We start from the raw sequence: 18,894 nt of genomic DNA on the forward strand, positions 1-18,894 counted from the left end.
CTATTAGAATATTTGAGATGAAACTGTTTTATGCAAGACCTTCATTGTTTTGTCTGTGAAAAGAGGTTCTAACTAATAATAACAATGCAATTGAATAAAGAGTTGATAGATCTCCAACTTGATTTTCTAGTCTTACCTCCTGAGGTATAGAAACCCTGCACTTAGCCAAATTCAATTCACTGTCCGCAGATTATACCTTGCTATGTTTTATCTCTGTTCCCTTTCCTGAAATGTTCTCTTCCACTCAGCCACTGCTTATCCTAAACATCCAGCTCCAGTGCCACTTCTTTCACAGCAAAAAGAATACTTCTGACCAAAAACCTTTTCTGGTGGATTTAGTACGGCGTGTTGGTGGTTCCCCTTTTATGACACTTGGTATTTATTCCCTTGTATTGTAGTTACTTGTGTTACTTGAGAGACAGATAATTATACGTCAACCTTGCCCTTAGAGAGTTTGCAGTCTTATACGTCGTAGCTATTTAATAACTATTTTTGAAGGAATACAATGCCACCAATATAGGGACTATGTTGTCCTAATATATTTCTGTTCTGGGGAGACCCTGCCTTAGAAGCTGAGGCAGGCTCCTTGATGGTATATAATAGACTTCTTATCTTGGGATTTGATTCCCTCATTTTCTGACCTAATGATGGACAACACCATATGGTTATAACTCTTTTACTTCACTCTGCTTCCCAGTGACTCCTAGAGTCATGCAGAGTAAGTTGCCTTCTCTCTAAATAAGGAGGGGTGTCTCTGTGGTCACCTAGTAACAGTCACTAACTCTAGAGTTGTAAATAACCTAAAAGATCTAGTCTAACTTTGACCAAATGGAGACCTTTCTAAAATAGTCTTGGCAATTGGTCATCTGTATCTCTGCTTGATCATTCTCACTGTTGGGGGACACCAATTTGTTTCATGGTAGGGTAGCTTTAGTTGTTTCTCATCATGTTGACCAAAATTCTTCCTTAATTATCATCCAGTTGTTGTAATTTTGTCCTTGGGTGCTGTTCAGACCAGGGTCAAATTCAGACCAGGCCCTTTGACAAGGCCACTTTTAAAATATTTGTTAGGTTATCTTGGCTCTCACCAATGTTCTGAACCAACATTGCGTACACTTTCTTTTAACTCATGTTAACCATTGTTCTGGCCTCTTCTTGCTCAAATCTTCAAATTTTTCTGCTTTTCTCTTGAGGTTCCTATTTTTTTACCTAACATCCATGTCTTCTCCCCAGCCTTTTCACGAAGCCTCACCAGCACTGTGTTTTTGCCACCATAGTCTGAAATAGAGCTTCCAGTTTTCAGGTCTGTCTTTGACCATTCCACAGACTCCTTAAGAGAGAGTCAACCAATTGTAAGTTAATAACAGGAATCCTCTTACTTCCTGCAAATGCCCAGGTACCTGTCTTTCTCACAGTTCTTTAGGGCAGTGGTTCTCAAACTCTTTGACCTTGGGACCTCTTTATAGTCTTAAAAATTATTGACTATTCCCCCGAAGAGCTTTTGTTTATGTGATTTACATTTATTAATGTTTACTGTGTTCGAAATTAAAATGTATTAAAAATAGTTTTGACTTTCAGACCCCTGGAAGGGTCAGGGAGCCCCTAAGAATCGCTGCTATGGAGTATGGAATGAACCTCCTTTGGGGTGTTTAGAATTGCTCCAGAGGAAGAGCTTAATTATTTGTTGTTTGGTGCCAGTCCTACTTGAACATTGGCTTCCCTCTTTTGAATCATTGTGTCTTCCTTCTAAATTTGTTCTGTTTGTGAGACCCTTGATCCTTTTTAATAAATGACATGTAAAAAAGGTGGCATTGTGGAGAAGAGAGCTGAGAAGAGTGAAGCAGCAAAAACTGGTGTTCTGCCACTTGGACAAGTCACTTAACTTCTAGGCCTCAGATCATTTGAGAGGGGAGAGAGCATTAACAGGTGGCGATCTCTGAGATTGTTACTGAGTTGAGCGTTGATGGAAGTTTGGCATTCTGAGTGATGAGGAAAGGTGTATTCCAGGGGTAGAGGACAACCTGTGTATTTTGAAGGAGACAGGATTTTGAGTTTGGGGAATAGCTATTAAGTTAGTTTGTCTAGAATGTAGAGTCCTTGAAGGGGGAATAATGTGAAATAAAGCTGGAAAGATAAGGGAAAGCTCAAGAGACAGAAAGGCAGTAGTAAACCACTGCCAAGGGTTTGGTTTTTTTTTTTGAACAGTAAAATCTTGTGTCTTGGAAATATGTCAACTGATTATACTTTTGTAAATTTCTCCGACTCCCAATTAGAATCATAGATTTAGAGCTGGATTGGACCTTAGAGCCTATCAGACCCCATATCTTCTTTATTTTTTCCCTCTCAGTTAGAAAAGTTAGACAAAGAGGTTAAGTGACTTATCCAGACACATCACTGGTGTCTGTGGCAAGATTTTGAACCCAGGTCAGAGCTCCAGCTACTAAACCACTTAGCCGCTTGAGGGTTTTGTTAAGGTTTTGAGTAAGAACCGTGAAGAGGTCTCTGCAAAAAGACACAATCCTTATTTTCTCAGTCAAACAAGAAAGAGGGTGCGGAGGGTAGGATATAGCTGGAGCAAGAAAGTCTGACAGTGGCAGTTCAGGTTTTGTTCAGTTAACAATAATTCCCAGATACTGTATCATCATTGATTAGGCAACATCTGTCTCTACCATCTTCACCTCCTCACTGGTGTCTTGAGTAGAATAGGGAAGGTGAGCTTGTAGCCTCTTTATGTTCTAAGATTATAAAGCTGAACTGGTGTGCACTTGAGGAACCATCATAGATTAGAGATTAAATCACACCATGAGCAGCTAAGTGATTTGCCCTGTGTTGTGCAGGCAGCAGAGTCACCATTTGAAGCTAAGTCTTGACTCCAAATCCAGGAGCCAGCTGGATACCTCTCAACTGTCTTGATTTTCCTTTTTCTCTCTTCTCTGGCTTTTACGTTGCCTTTAACTACAGATTCACAGTTCAACTCTCAGCCCTTTGTTCTTTTTTTGTACTCTCCCTCTAGAACCTTCATCTTTTAGTATCATGGCTTCAACTGTCTTTTCTGTGCAGCTGATTAAAAATCTTTATCTTTGGTTTTTAATTTTTATACTTAACTTCCAGTTATATGCTAGATACTTCTCTTGGCCTTCATTCTCCTCTACCACTGTTATTTCCTACTCAGTATATTGAAAACTGAATTTGTTACCTTGCTTCTTCTCCCAGCTTTTGTTTCTGACAGTGTTTGCCCTTCACATTCAGGCGGTTCTGAAATCACAGAATTGTGGTGCTAAAAATCCCCAGTGCTCAGTGTAAGATTTCTGTTCCTACCTCGAAAACTTGTATCCTTCCCCTTCTGCCTTCCAAACAAATTCCTGTTGAGCTGATCCAGATCTTTATTTTTATTGGTGTCTTAGCAGATTTTTTTTTTTTTGCTTTCATCTACTTACATTCACTTTTACTATCAGGTGAATCTAGGAATATAATTTTCAGGTTTTTACTGTATGGCTCGAAAGCCTGCGATTTCTCATTGCCCCCAGGATAAATTCAGTTCTACAGACATCCTGCTGTGTGGGGAATGTGTTTATTGTGCTAAGTGGTGAGAGATTTAAAAGCACACTCACTACTTTCAATAACCTGTTAGAATTAACAATGATATGAGTTGTGAAGCATATTAGACTAGATGACTTTTAAAAATTCTTTATAGTACTTTGATTGTTAACTGTCAACCAAGAGTCAAATTTATTTATATGGCAGAGTGAAATGCAATTGAGCTGATGTTCTGAAAACTACATATTGTTTTCTAACTTGGTTAAGTTCAGCTATTCTTTAAATCTGCAGATTAGCATAAGGTTTTGGTGCAGAAATTATATAACTTCCCTTTTATTTGATTCATGATAGTCTGTGTGCACATTAAGGAAATGACCTGATACAGAAGAATTCAGGCAAGATTTTGCCAGAAATGAAGAGAAAAGAGGCCGTAATTGTCACAGGAAGCTTTCTCGATTTGTTTTTTCTTTTTTTTTTTTTAATTTTTTTTTTAATTTTTTATTTTTTAATGTTTAACAATCACTGCCATACAATTGAGATTTTATCCCCCCCCCACCCCCCATTACCCCCCTCCCTCCCCACGACTGCATACAATTCTGTATAGATTCTACATATACTTTCCTATTGAGTATATTTTCACTATAGTCATGCTATGTAGTCAGACTAGAATAAATGAAAGAAATCATATAACAAATCAAAACATGATACACAAACACATACACATACACATACACAAACATGATCTTCTACATTTTGTGAATGGCTTCCATATTTCTTTCTCTGAGTGTGGAAGGCATTTTGCTTTGAGAACCACCATTGGGATTTTTTTTTTTTTTATAAGAAGTTCTTGCGTTATTACAAAATTCCAAGTCTACCAGAAAAAACTCTCACACACTGTGGTCGTTGCTGTGCACAAAGTTCTCCTGGTTCTGCTCTTTTCACTCAGCATCAGGTCATATAAGTCCTTCCAGGCCTCTCTGAAGTCTTCTTGTTCATCATTTCTTATGGCACAATAGTACTCCATTACATTCATATACCATAATTTATTCAGCCATTCCCCAATTGATGGACATCCCCTTGACTTCCAGTTTTTGGCAACTACATAGAGTGCTGCTATAAATATTTTTGTACATGTGGGACCCTTTCCCATTTTTATGATCTCTTGGGGATATAGTCCTAGTAGCGATATTGCTGGGTTAAAGGGTATGCACATTTTTGTAGCCCTTTGGGCATAGTTCCAAATTGCTCTCCAGAATGGTTGGATGCGCTGGCAGCTCCACCAACAATGAATTAGTGTTCCAACTCTCCCACATCCTCTCCAGCATTTATCATTTTCTTGTTCTGTCATGTTTGCCAATCTTATAGGTGCGATTTGTTTTTTCTTGAAGCAAATAAGAAGTAACATTTTTTAGTGTTTGTTCAGTAGTCAGATATTGAGAGAGGCAGTGCAAATTAGCTGAGCACTGCTCCTCTGCTCTGTGCCACTATTTCCCATCCTCCTCTTAGAATCCTGCAGTTTTATGGGTACTCACCTCTCTGACTGCACCGGTGTCTTCCCCCTCCCCCTCCATTCCTTTTGTTCATGTCTTGTGTTTTCTTTAACATTGCAGTCATTCCCTTTATACTCTCCTCTGCCTCCCAACTTCCCTTTTAACAGGAAAAGTAGTGTGAGTAAAACAAATTGATCAAGCAGCTGAGTCTTAACAGCATAAGCTACATCCCATGCAAGTAGTCCCCTCTTTACCAGTAGAGTGCTGTGTGTTAGATCCTCTGTTCTCTGCAGCCAAAATTGTTGAATGCAATTAGTCCAAGTCGACCTGACTTGGTGTTAATAGCTAGCCATTCAGTTAATTCTTCCTTTGGTTCTGCTTTTGCCTGCATAGCATTTCAGGGCAGTCTTCCCCTTCTGAATTCCTCATTATTTCTTATGGTGAAATAGTAGTCCATTTCATTCACATAGGGATAGGGGCAGCTAGGTAGAATGCTGCATCTGGAGTCAGAAAGGCTTGAATTCAAATCCTGCCTCAGCCATTTAGTAGCTGTGAGACCCTCCTAGACAAATAATTAACCTGTTTGCCTCAGTTTCCTCATCAAGAAAATGAGCCCCCCTGGGCTGTGGAAAGGATAAAATTAGGTGATATTTGTAAAGTGCTTTGCAAACCTTAAAGTGGTAAATAAATGCAGCTATTACGATTTTTGTTGTTATATACCACAGTTTGTTTATCTGTTCCCCAGTTTTTGGATACCCACTTGGTTTCTAGGTTTTTTGTTGCTTTTGCTACCACAGAGTACTTCTATTACTTGATATAACAAAAATAGAACCTTTCTTTTTATTGACCTTCTTTAGGATGTGTGCCCAGTAGTGCACTTGTTGGGTCAAAGTTAGAAACATTTTAGTGACATTTCTTTTCTAGTTCCAAATTGTTTTCTAGAAAGGTTAGAGACTGATTCAGAACTCCACAAATTGCATGTATTAGTGTTCCTGCCTTCCCACAGTCCCAGTGTAGGTTGTTTCCATTTTTTTTTTTTTTGGCCAGTTTTATGTACATGAGATAAAGCCTCAAAGTTCCTTTAATTTGTCTTTTATTAGTGACTTGGACCATTTAATTTCTTCTGAAAATTATGGCCATATCCTTTTATCATTTATTTCTTGGTCTTTTGTATGTTTGTGTTAATTCCCTACATACTTCAATATCAAGATTCTATTCCCCCCTCTTTGACAGTTTCTCTTAGCTGTTTTGTTCGGTTTTAAGTACTCATTAATCCACATCAACTTTTCTATCTTATTTTAACTAGATGTTTCACTACATGTGTTTTCAATTCTCTTAAAGAAATTCCTTAAAGTGAAGGATGGGACTTCAAAATCCATATTGTCTGTGTTGTGTCTTGATCTTTCCCCTCACTTTATAAAGGCAATGTGGCTAAAGTTGGCTACAAGGAAGAATAAGAAGTCAGCCCTCCAGATGTGCTGTGCAGTTAGAAACTTTTGTGTCTTAGTACTATCCTCATTTGTTGGTGAAAATACAGTTAATTCATCCAACAAGGGGGTAAGGGTCTAAAGTGAGATTAATAATTTGCATTGCAAAACCGAAATCTATTATTTGTTCATCAGTGATGGTAATATCTAAAGAGAAATGATTCCATAGTTTGAAAAATGGCAATAAAAATTAATATAGAGGTCTTTATTCAGGCCAGCCAAACTTTTCTTGTAGGTGGTTTTCTCTGTGTGTGTTGTGTGTTTACTATCATTAGTATAGTAGGCAATTGATGAGTCACTTATAACTTTTCATGTTGGTATTTTTTCATATGACATCCATATTTTTTTGTCCATCTTATAGGTATTTCATGCATGGGGTTTGCAAGGAAGGAAACAACTGCCGCTACTCCCATGACCTCTCCACTAGTCAGTCTGCTATGGTGTGCAGATATTATCAGCGAGGGTGCTGTGCTTATGGAGACCGCTGCAGGTGAGGGCCTGCTATTCATTTTCTGCTGTATGCATTTAATAAATTAAAGGCAATGTGGTATGATAGATAAAGAGCTGATCTCCAAGCCAGGAAGATATAGGTTCAAGTCCCACCTCTAACACATTGACTAGGTGACCTCTGAGTGTATTGGGCACCTCTAGGACTATAAGGTGCCATCATATTCTGATAAGAGGAAATTCCTCAGCAGGCCCTTCATATACCAAGGAAATCATAGGTACATTTCCAGTTTTTAATAAATACTTAGATTTTTGCAAATCTTACTTAGAAATATGATTGCAGTGACTTTGATCCAAGTTTCTTTGTGAGCCTACAGATACTTATCATCTAGCTTGATCTAAAATAGAAAGAAAATAATCAGTAATTTAATTTTTGCCTTGAGAAGCCCACATGAGAAGAAAGGAGCATTACTTTAAACCAGGTAGTATTTTCCTTTTGAAATTTATTGATACATTTTGTTCTGAGCCAGCACATACTTTATGGTGAACATCCAAACTCCCTTCACAAATACATTTCTCTAAAAGTTACTTTATTGGTTTTTAACAGAAAAAGTATCCTTTAGCTTTTGTAGTTTGGGTTTATATTTATTGTCATATTGGACCAGAGTTTTGTTACCTTTCAGTATTAGCTTTGTGCTGTTGTGGTCCCTGTTTTATTCTGTAGGTTCTGCTTTCTTTACATTGGATCACTTCCTTAAAAAAACCTTTTTGTTTATTACAGAAAATCCTATTTTAAAAGATTCATTTATTTTTAAAAGATCTATTGGTATTTTCTTGAAAGTAATTTTACCTTTTCCATTCTTTTAGTGATTTAACTTTTAAATTTTTCTAAGATTTTTTGTTTTTTAAGTAAGTTTACAAGGTTTATTACCTTGAATTTCTGGGGAGAAGACAATAACTTTGTTTAGGATGTGTCAGCACAGGAAAATCATCAGCTATAATTTTGACTTGCTTTATCCCTAGTTAAAAAATAGCTCCTCTCCTAGAGGACATGTGGTTCCCTCTGCATCCTTCCAGAGGCTTTAAACGTACTTCAAGCAATTTTGTTGCATAATTGTCTTTAAACAACAAAATCAATTATATATATTTGGCATCATTAACACTAAAAAAAAAGATGAGCTTTTGCATAGTTACTACTAAAACAACTTAAGTCTTTCCCCTTTGTCTTTTTCTGTTCTTTTGTTCCCCTCCTTTACGTATTTTTCCTTTTATATAATAATGCGCGTGTTCTTTTTCTTCTATTGTACTATTTCCTGAAACTTTTTTTTTTATAACACATTTTTCTCTCCTACTTCATTCACTCCGTTGTAAGAAGCTCTGTGGCTTAATTAAAAAAAAAAAAAAGAGCTGGCCTCATTCAAGAAGAGTTGGCAGTCAGGTTACATAGCTTTGACTCTACTTGCTGCGTGACCCTGGGCAGATCACTTCTCCATGCCCCAGGCAACTCTTAAGATTATAAGCCACTTTGTATCTATGTTGGCAGAGGGAATTTCCTCACTGAGAAGTACTGGAATATTGCTTCAGATCAAATAGTTACAAGTTAATGCAACATCTTTTAGGCTGGAAATTGTAATAATGCCTTCCTTACAGAGACAGTGATAGGTGGCACAGTGGATGGAATGCCAGGCCTGGGAACAGGAAGACCTGGGTTCAGATGTGGCTTCAGACACTAGCTTTGTGACCCTGAGCAAGTCACTTAACCCTGTTAGCCTCAGTTTCCTCATCTAACATGAACTGGAGAAGGAAATCGCAAACCGTTCCAGTTTGCAAGAAACCCTGAATGGGATCACAGAGAGTCAGACGCAACACAACACCACTATTGCCACCACACAAGAGTTGTGAAGATCAAATGAAATGATAAATATAAAGCACTTTGCATACATAATAGTGGCAGCTGTTATGCCGGTGTAAACATAGGCATGGTGATACATATGAATCTTATCTATCTACATCATCAGTGCTAGCTTTTAAAATTTATGGAAAGATATTTCTTGCACAGGCATATCAGAGTTTGACTTTTACATTTAAGGTGTTTCTAGTTATTTTCTATTACAAAGCAATTCCCCAAACCTTAGATACTACTTTGTTACTTTAACTAGAAACCCAATTTCCATAAAATTGAAAAGTTAGCAGTGACTTTTTATAGCAAAATTATTTGAATGGGTGGATGGAATAAATATGTAATAAGTTGCTTATTAGTAAGGCACTCTGTTAAGCATTTTACAAATATCTCATTTGATCCTCACAACAATCCTGGGAGGTAGGTGCTATTACACCTATTTTACTGGTGAGGAAACTGAGGTTAAACAGGTTAAGTGACTTGCCCAGGGTCACACAGCTAGTAAATGAGGCCAAATTTGAACTCAGGTCTTAACAGAGTCATTAAAGTCACCCTGTTAGAGCCTTTAATTATATTCATATACCACATGACAAATGATAAATTCAGAGAACCCGGGGAAACTTTGTATGAACTGATATAGTACATAGGACTTTTAAGTCCTTGTTTTTTACCTTTTTTCTTAAATGAATTATTTGGTTTTCATAAATAGAGCCTTATTGTTCATTCTCCATACTATCATAATCTCAAGTATTTCCTAAACTAACTTAGAGAATAGTAATAAAAAATTAATGTTTCTGCAGCCAACTTTATATATATTAAATGAGAAGGAAGCTAATATATTGAGAATTAATTACGAATTCATGATAAAGCATGGACTCATTATTTTAAAAATTTGAGTACCTCATGTATGCAAGACATTTTCCTTGGAAAACAAAGATTTGAATATAGTCCTTGCCCTCAGGAACTTAAAATTGGGAAGAAAACATTTATACAAATAAAAGTGATTTTTAAAAAATGCACAGAAGTGCACCAGCATGTCAAGAGACAAAGTGTTAGGGAAAATTTGAGATGTGAGATATCATTGGGGTGGATAGGTGGGAGTGAGGCGTGGGGTAAGATTGGGGATAGCCACAGAAAGGAAAGGAAAGTCTTCAGTGGGCTAGAAGGGGAAGGAGAGAAGCCACTGTGGTTAAAAACATAGTAGAACAAGATCGTGGAACTGAAGAGTTAATAATATCATATAAGATAAGGCTGGAAAGGTAGGTTGGGGCCAGATATTGTATGGGGTTTTGAATCCCAGTATCAAGAATTACACTTTATCATGTAGATAAATAGGTTAACAATCAGTCTTAAGATATATAAGGTTAGGTGACTATCAGCATACAAACGTCTATCAAATACTTGCTCTGTGCCAGATGCTATGCTAAGTGCTGGGAGGGTTCTGGTGTTATCAACATATACAAAGTATGTTGTGTTTTTTTTTTTTTTTAAAGAGGAAGAAGAACAACTAGCAAAACCAATCAATACATCAAAAAAATATGAAAATAAATGCAGTATTCCCCAGCCATGAACTTTATGTTTCTGTATAGTAGAGCAGGAAGGTGGCTTCTCATATTTCAAAACTTTATATACTTTTTTCAAGACTTGTGGTCATTGTTTTAGAACAATTTTGGCATATTTATTGAGGGAGGGCTTCCTTGAACATCCTGAAAACGAATATGTTAGGAAAAAGAGTAAAGTTCACCTTATATGAAAACAAAATATCTTGATAAGAATTGCAGTAACATTTTTATAGCCCTTCCTAGGTCTCTTGGCTGCCATATCATTCTGTTGACTCAATGAACTTGTTTGCTTTAAAACCTCCATTGGATAATGGGCATTTTTTCCATTTTTTTGCTGCCCTAAAAAAAAGTTCTTCTATGGATATTTTAATATGTGTAATACCTTTCTTTATAAGAGCACAGCATTTAATCACTGAAAGCAGATTGAGAGTTATTCAGTGACATTTAACCCTTCACCTTATCTATCCCATCTTGTGATGCTCTGCCCACAGTCTTTTTGCAGAATGTCACTGGCCAGGTTGTTGCCTGAGACTTCAGGCCCTCTTGCCATCCATCAGATTTACACATTGTACTTTTAAGAGTTTATTACTTTTTGCAGACCTTAAAGCATTACGTAAATGCTCATGTGATTAGAAACTTAAAGCTTATAACAAGTAGTAAAAAGATAACCAATGTGTCAAAAAAGTTTGAAATTGTATTGGGTTCCCCACTCCCATCCTTTAGTGTACAAAGAAGGAAAGCTGATTCTCTGTTCTATACTTATGATCTACTTTGGTCATTGAAGTTTTACAGCATTTATTTTCAATGGTTTTGTTGTTCTTTCCATATACTTTGTTGTAGTCGTGTACATTATTTTCCTCGTTCTATTTCTCTTTCTATCACAGAAATCTTGCCATGGTTCTCTGTACTTATGGTATTCATAATTTCTTACAGTGTTCATTATTCTTGTACCACAGTTAAAAAAAACAACTTATCACCTCTTAACCATTAATTAAAGTGTTCTGCCACCAGATGGCAATGTTACCTCAGCAGTGGCCAGGTAGTCATTAAACAGGCAGGCTTTTTGCCTTCCAGGTGTCTTGCTTGAGGTGAAAGTAAGTCTTTTTCTGCTGTTTTGCAAGAGTAGAATTTTTTGTTAAAATAGTTGAATTCAGATGACCAAGCAGGGTTAAAGGTACATTGCAAGTTCTTACATTCAGAGAAAATAGTTAAGATGAAGGTAACTTTCCCCCTTCTCACAATTTAATCTAACACCCACATCTTATCCCAAGACTTCATTTGAATGGTTCTAACCTTTTGCTAAACTATTTTCTTGAAAGTTAGCAACCATTTATTAAATCCTTCTGTTTCCAAACTATTGGGTTAGGCAGCAAAGGAAATGTAAAGATAGTTTTAAAAGGGGCCCAATTCTGAGACTTCAGGTGACTTACTAGAGTCCATGTGTATCACAACTGTTGGCTTTCTTATTTAATGAGTCTTCCTACTATCATAGACCTTGTTTGGCCAGAAGTTTCTTGGCACTTGCTTAGAATGAAGGAGCATTGAAGCTAAGGTTGAAAGAAGACCTTAGATATTATTTTATCTAAAGTTTCTCATTTTATAGATGAGATCATTGTCTTATCTTCCCAGTTTCTTTTTCTTATGTGGTATGAAGAAAACACTTCTTGGGCAAGAACATGCCTTTCCACATCTGTCTCATTCTTCCACCCCTTTTTATTGCCACAGGAGTTAGTTGCAGAATATTTTGTGACTTGTAGAAGGTAATGTTTTCTTGCTCTTATCTGCCACCTCCCCAACAGTTCTCTAACTTCATAGCTTGATGTTTCTCAAATTTTACCAACAGCATCTTTTGTCTTTTAATTTTTTTATTTTTCATGTCCCTTTCATTTCCAAATATATCCCTCCTTCCCTATTCAGGGAACCATTCTTTGTATCAAAGGATAAAAAGAGAGTGGGGGGAAAACAAGTTTTCAAATCACCCCAACACATAACCTTGTGATTTGTAATATGGACTATTCCAAACCAGTAATCCTTTCACTTCTGCAAACGAGATGGAAGTGCATTTTCTTCAACTCCTCCCTGAGGACAGGCTAAAACATTATTTTTAATTATGTAGTAGTTCATGTGGGGGCCATTGGGGGAAGTTCTGTTTATTACTTCACTGCACTCTACCTATACTTCTCCGAATTGTCTTACTGTTCAGTAATATTTCATTGCATTCATATATCTTCAGTACAAGCCATTTTATAATACTGTTTACTTGACTGGGATCTTAAAGTGGTTTTGTGATTTGTTCTAAGGCAGTTGTTTCCAACTTAAGTGTTATGTTTGCCTTGTAACACTCATTTCTGAAGGGAAATGACGTTGGAGGTTTCTGCAGTAGTTCTATTGAACCACTACTGTTTAAATTCTTCCTTTTCAAAAAGACTTATAAATATGATTACATATTCCTTCAAATAAGGAGTAGGGCAGGGCAGTTTGAGATTCTCCTATGCACTGGGAAGGTATCTCTTAGAGGAAAAAAAAGAGGGGATCAGGTTAGAAATATGGATTGAGGTAGCCAGATACATAAAAGAAGATAAGTACATGCTGACATCTTTTTTGCACACAGATTTCAAACACATGCCAGCTTTCTGTTCTGGAGAGTTAGCTTAGAGGAGCAGGCAAGATGCTTCATATTATAGCACTACTTTGTATGAATATATTTTGCAGTCAAATTCACTGGGATGGTTTACTAATTCACACTAATGGAAATTGTTTTTCCCTGATTAGAGTTCAAATTTACCAGTTTACAGCAAGTGTCTCTGCCAGTGCCTGCCAGTTGACTCCAACTAGACAATAAATACATTTTTTTTAAATTTTTTTAGATATGAACATACCAAGCCATTGAAACGAGAAGAAGTGACTGCTGCCAATCTAGCTGCAAAATCTGACCTGCCAGCCTCTTCAAGCCTCCCAGCACTGGTTGAACCACTTGCTGAAGTCAGTACTGGTGAAGCTGAATCAGTCAATTCAAATTTTGCAGCTGCAGGAGCAGGTGGGGAAGACTGGGTAAATGCCATTGAGTTTGTTCCTGGGCAACCCTACTGTGGACGTGGTAAGTATTTCAAAGGATAAAATTAAAGCTTTTGGATGCATAATAGTTTGTCAGCTATGGGAGTTTTGACATGCCCCCTGCAATTTGGAATCTATGCTGGTTTACAGACTACATAGACCATATTTGGCCTAATCAAGTTAGAAACTCAGTTCAAAGCAACATGAAGATGAAAGAAGGAAATCATAAATCAATGATGAATTTAACTTCTTAAAGAATTACAAACTTATTGTCTTCCCTGTAAGAAAATGGTATTAGAAGTATGTTTTTCATTTATTTCTGAAGTTAAAAAAGTGAACTGGAACTGATACTGTGGGTTTTAAAGTAAAAGTTCTTTTGTATTCTTGTCCTCTAGCCAGGAAGATGTACATTTGCATTTTTAAAAAAATGTTTCATTTTACCTTCAAAGCCCAGAATGTATAAGATTCAAACATGAACTCTGATTCTCTTAACCATTTCTTAAATGTTTCCCAGCAGCTCCTTCTTGCACTGAAGCACCCCTGCAGGGCATGGTGATTGAGGAAGAATTAGAAAAGCAGCAAACCAATGTGGAAATGAAGAAGCAGCTTTGCCCCTACGCAGCAGTAGGAGAATGCCGTTATGGGGAGAATTGTGTTTATCTTCATGGGGATGCCTGTGACATGTGTGGTTTGCAGGTCTTACACCCAGTAGATGCTGCCCAGAGATCACAACATATAAAAGTAAGTCAACAAGGAGATTTAATACATTAACGGAACCCTCACTTTTAATCTCCTTCACAATATGATTGTTTGTTTCTTTCTTTCTCATTTTGTGAACCTTTCAAAGCATTTTGATCTTTTAAATAAAATTAGAGATATTTCATTGGTCCTACCTACAGTTTTGTTGTTAGGCTCTTGTTCTGAGAGATGTTTTCTTTTCTGTTTGTGCAATATGGAGAACAAAGGGTACAGAGGAAGAATGGGGAAATTGGGTAGATTCCAACTTCTCTGGCATCAAGTCTTCACAATATAATACAGATTTTTTTTTGTCCATTCTCAGAATATCACTTTTACCTTTGTTCAAATATGCAAAATAAAAACACGTTTTTAAATACAAGTATATGTGGTTTGGGCATTATTCTCACTAATACCTCCCATTGGTGTGTATATTCAAGAATTAACTCTAGTTGATTATCATATATGAAAGATCTAACCCCAGTTAGATCATAAACTTCTCAAGAGTAAGGGCCATGTCTTACTTATATTTCCCCTAGTTCAGTGCATTGTAAGATGGTTAATAAGTATTAGTTGAATGAATTGCTAGGTTTTTCTCCCTTATCCTGTCTTCTAGTCTTGCATTGAGGCTCATGAGAAGGACATGGAACTCTCATTTGCTGTCCAGCGCAGTAAGGACATGGTGTGTGGGATCTGCATGGAGGTAGTCTATGAAAAAGCCAACCCTAGTGAGCGCCGCTTTGGGATTCTCTCCAACTGCAACCACACCTACTGTCTAAAGTGCATCCGCAAATGGAGAAGTGCTAAGCAGTTTGAGAGCAAGATTATAAAGTAAGGTTCTTTTCTGATTTCAACCAGGTGGGTGGTAGTAGTAAATGCCACATAAAAACAGTAGACAAGATCACATTTAAATAAAACATATTGTAAAACCATTCATAAACATGGAAATTTTTTTCCTTATATTCCAACTAAGGTCTTTATTGACAAGATGCATTCTTATTTGGATATGGGAGCTTTGTGTAACATTCAATGGGGTATTTATTTATTGGGTAGATTTTATTTAACTGAGGGCCAGTTTAGGCAGAGTGAATCCGATCATTCTGATCCTTGCGTCCCCTAACATTTCTGTCATCATATAACTAATAATCTACCACCATTTAGATATTGTTCTCATTATTAAACAAAACTGCAGAGCCCAGAGAGTAAAGATACAAGAAATAAATTCATTTAAATGAAAGGAAAAGGAATTTGTTTGAAATGTCCTTTTTACCTAAGTTATTTTGAAATGCGCTGGCTAGCCACAGAATAGAATTCCTAACACTGTATGGCTTATCTGAAACAAAATGGTCCAGAAGAGTTTCCCATGTGTCTTCCAGTGATGCTTTAAATCCACTTGTGGCCCAACACGATGTCTCCTAGGAGAAAGGGTCCATGATGAGGACTTGTATATTTGCATTATAACCTGTTCCCTATCTCCCAGGTCCTGCCCAGAGTGCCGTATCACATCGAACTTTGTCATTCCAAGTGAGTACTGGGTGGAGGAGAAAGAAGAGAAGCAGAAACTCATTCAGAAGTACAAGGAAGCAATGAGGTAAGAGCCCTAGGGCCTTCTCCCACACGCCCCTGAGCATTCTTGGAGAGAACAGCACCTTTTCATGCCCTTATGTTACTTTTACTCTCATTCCTTAGTTTTCCTCTCCAGTATATTTTCCCATTCCTGGCCTAATTCCTGTCTATGAGGCTGTTATAACATTGAATTCAGGACATTCCTCCTAATAGTACTGGTTTACTAAACTGTACTTTGGGGGTGTTTTGTTCTTGTGAAACTGCATTTGTTCTTAATAGATATGTGGTAGGGTAGGTAGGTCCTTTCAGTTCTGACATCCTATGATGTAATAAGATTTTTTTTCTTCCCTGGTTCTAAGGAGCTATAAATCACCAAATAATGTAGTTTTGAAAAGATTGCTTATTTCTAGCATTTCTCCCCATATAGTGCACGTACTTTAGACGTTTATGTCACAGAAGGAATGAGACAGTGAGGATTATGTAGAGAATCACATTCTGTCCCGTTGCTGTTTTTAATAAATTCGATAAATTTCCATTTCTGTGAGGTAAGGTGTGCAATTTCCCCCTCCCCAGCAACAAACCGTGCAGGTATTTCGATGAAGGACGTGGGAGCTGCCCATTTGGAGGGAACTGTTTTTACAAGCATGCGTACCCTGATGGCCGTAGAGAGGAGCCTCAGAGACAAAAAGTGGGAACATCAAACCGATACCGGGTAAATCTTATTCTTTTTTAAGAGGGAAAATGTCAGTATTTATTATCAAAAAGGTTTTATGTTGGGCCCAGGGAAGGAAAGAGCAGGGTTACTGCTATGTAGGAGCATAGGTAAGGCCATTTCTGCCCTATTGGAAAGAGGAAAGGATGTGGAAAAGAATATAGTGATTCCTCTCTAGCATTCCAAGCAACACACAAGTAGCTAGAGGGGAGCAATTATTACGGAAGCGCCCCAGGTGAGGAATTTGCTTCCACGTGCCCATTGGCATGCTGGGAATTTTGCCTTACAAATAGATTAGAGGACATTGATCAGCAGTGCCATCCCTACCATGTCCACCATATCTCTTACAGGCCCAAAGAAGGAACCGCTTCTGGGAGCTTATTGAGGAGAGGGAGAGCAGCAACCCCTTTGATAATGATGAAGATGAGGTTGTAACCTTTGAGCTGGGCGAGATGTTGCTTATGCTTTTGGCAGCAGGTGGGGACGACGACCTGACGGACTCTGAAGACGAGTGGGACTTGTTTCATGATGAGCTGGAAGATTATTACGACTTGGATCTATAGCACCTTTCATTGGAGTTTGGACTTGTCTGCTCAGCCTCAGACAGTAGCTATTTCCTGTGGTGTTGTGGCAGTGCCTGTGTTTCTCTCCTAGGCAGGCCTATCAATTCCAGGTGCTGTTGTAATAATTTTTACCCCAGGGTCTGTCTCCCTTTCCTTCCCAACTCCCTGCCTTCTTCCCCCAGGAGTGTGTTGTTTTCTCTGTTAAAAAAATAACAAGAAATAAATCTTAAAGTTAGTTTTTGTAAAATGAATTTAACTGTCAGACAGTTAGCTTAGGGTTTGTTGCATCATCTCTGTTTTCAACGGGATTCACACAGTTCCAGGTTAGTGTTTACAGAACTTCCACACTCATTTTGAAGAGCCCAGATACAAACATGAGCAATGGCCATTCTGGGGGACGTGGGGTGGGAGGGACAGGAATAGGGGCGTGGGACAGGGGAAGGAATCTAAATTGGCCAAGTAGTCTTTTGTCGCTGCCTGACTTAAGAATGGTTACTTCAGATTTCTGGTCAGATCTCTACATTTGGCTGTTTTCAGCTCTGTTCCCCACCCTGTAATTCCACCACACGCACTTGTTCAATTGTGGTTTTGGTCTCTTGTTTACTTGCACATAACTTACTACTGGGTAACCAGAACCAGGTGCGAATGTGTTCAGGTTTTAGCGTGTTTAGCATGAAAGGAAAACTGTTTGTATGTGAAAGGAGAGAAGTTTATTATCAAATAAATTGCAGAACTGGGTCTCAAGGGCTGGGAGACTTGGGTGGCTCTGGTTGTGGTTGTGTGTGTATGTGTGTATGTGTGTGAAAGAAAGTTTTCATCCCTATATTGGTGTATTTCATCCTGGTATAGGTGCATGAAATCTAGCCTCCAGTCAGATGGGAAAATTGGTTTAGTGGTCTCAGCCCAGTCTGTGGCAGATACTGATCCTAAAGGACACAGAGGTAACTTGATATTTGGTAGTCACAAATATAGCAGTGCTCGCTCTCTCTGTCTATATAAATAGAGAAATGGGGTTAGCCATAGAGTGGCACCATCTGGTTATCCAGAATAACAGCACAGTTTGGGACTCAGTTACATGGCTCACTTTATTTAGTATTGTATACAATCTTGAGCCTCTCCAAATAAGGCACTTTGGGGAAAAAAATCTTTGTTCTCGTTTGAGAGGTTTTGGGGTTTTTTGTTGGGGTTTTGGGTTTTTTTGGTGGATATTTGCCATGTTCCACCCCCTAAGCTGTGCAGGTAGCATAGTATAACTCAACATCAGTTTGCAATACTAAGCCTTCATTAAGGGGACTAATCCATGAGAAGAGCTCAAGTAAGTTGTTACCAGGTTCCTTAAGGAGGAATTTAGCTTTGAGATAATTCATGGAGGCCCCATGATCTGTCCACCTACTGCTCTGGTTCCTTGGACCCACCCATCCTTTCACTTTAAGATAAAACCAAGTAATTGTTGCAGAGGTCTCTGTATTTTGCAGCTGCCTTTTTGTAAGAAGCACTTTTCCCAAATAAACAACAGAAAAAAAAATAAACAAGTAGTCTGTTTTTTCTTTAATGAATCAGTTTGAAGTGTACAAATTTCAGTGTATACCCAATTGTTCCCTTATTGCCATTTAGTCTTTGATCCCTCATCAATTAATCATATTCCTCCTGATGTGGTTTCATTGAGAAAAATGCCACCTTTCACCATTTATTTGGCCTTCTGAGAAAAGTATATGAAATATAAATAGAGAGAACGAAAACACTTTTAAGAACCCTGCCAGCTGAGACCACCAAACTATTCCAGGTTGAAAAGAGTTGCAAGATGATCACTGTGTAAGTAGAGGCCATGTCCCTTTGGAAAA

At 37.8% G+C, this 18,894-nt stretch overlaps 1 protein-coding gene across 3 annotated transcripts in view; it reads left to right on the plus strand.

Moving 5' to 3' along the window:
• Positions 1-18,582, plus strand: part of MKRN1 (makorin ring finger protein 1) — a 31,845-nt gene extending 13,263 nt beyond the window's left edge. Inside the window, exons 2-8 of one of the 3 annotated variants that reach the window (XM_072652574.1) lie at positions 6,876-7,004; positions 13,291-13,520; positions 13,992-14,218; positions 14,829-15,043; positions 15,693-15,803; positions 16,352-16,490; positions 16,841-18,582. In XM_072652574.1, coding sequence (XP_072508675.1) covers positions 6,876-7,004; positions 13,291-13,520; positions 13,992-14,218; positions 14,829-15,043; positions 15,693-15,803; positions 16,352-16,490; positions 16,841-17,053 — 1,264 coding nt within the window. In that variant the 3' untranslated portion in view covers positions 17,054-18,582. The remainder of the gene's footprint in view (positions 1-6,875; positions 7,005-13,290; positions 13,521-13,991; positions 14,219-14,828; positions 15,044-15,692; positions 15,804-16,351; positions 16,491-16,840) is intronic. The other 2 variants (XM_072652575.1, XM_072652576.1) reach the window with 2 other exon arrangements.
• The last annotated feature ends 312 nt before the right edge of the window (positions 18,583-18,894 follow it).

This window comes from Notamacropus eugenii, chromosome 3 (genome assembly GCF_028372415.1).
Source record: "Notamacropus eugenii isolate mMacEug1 chromosome 3, mMacEug1.pri_v2, whole genome shotgun sequence".
In the NCBI taxonomy this organism is placed as follows: Eukaryota; Metazoa; Chordata; class Mammalia; order Diprotodontia; family Macropodidae; genus Notamacropus; species Notamacropus eugenii.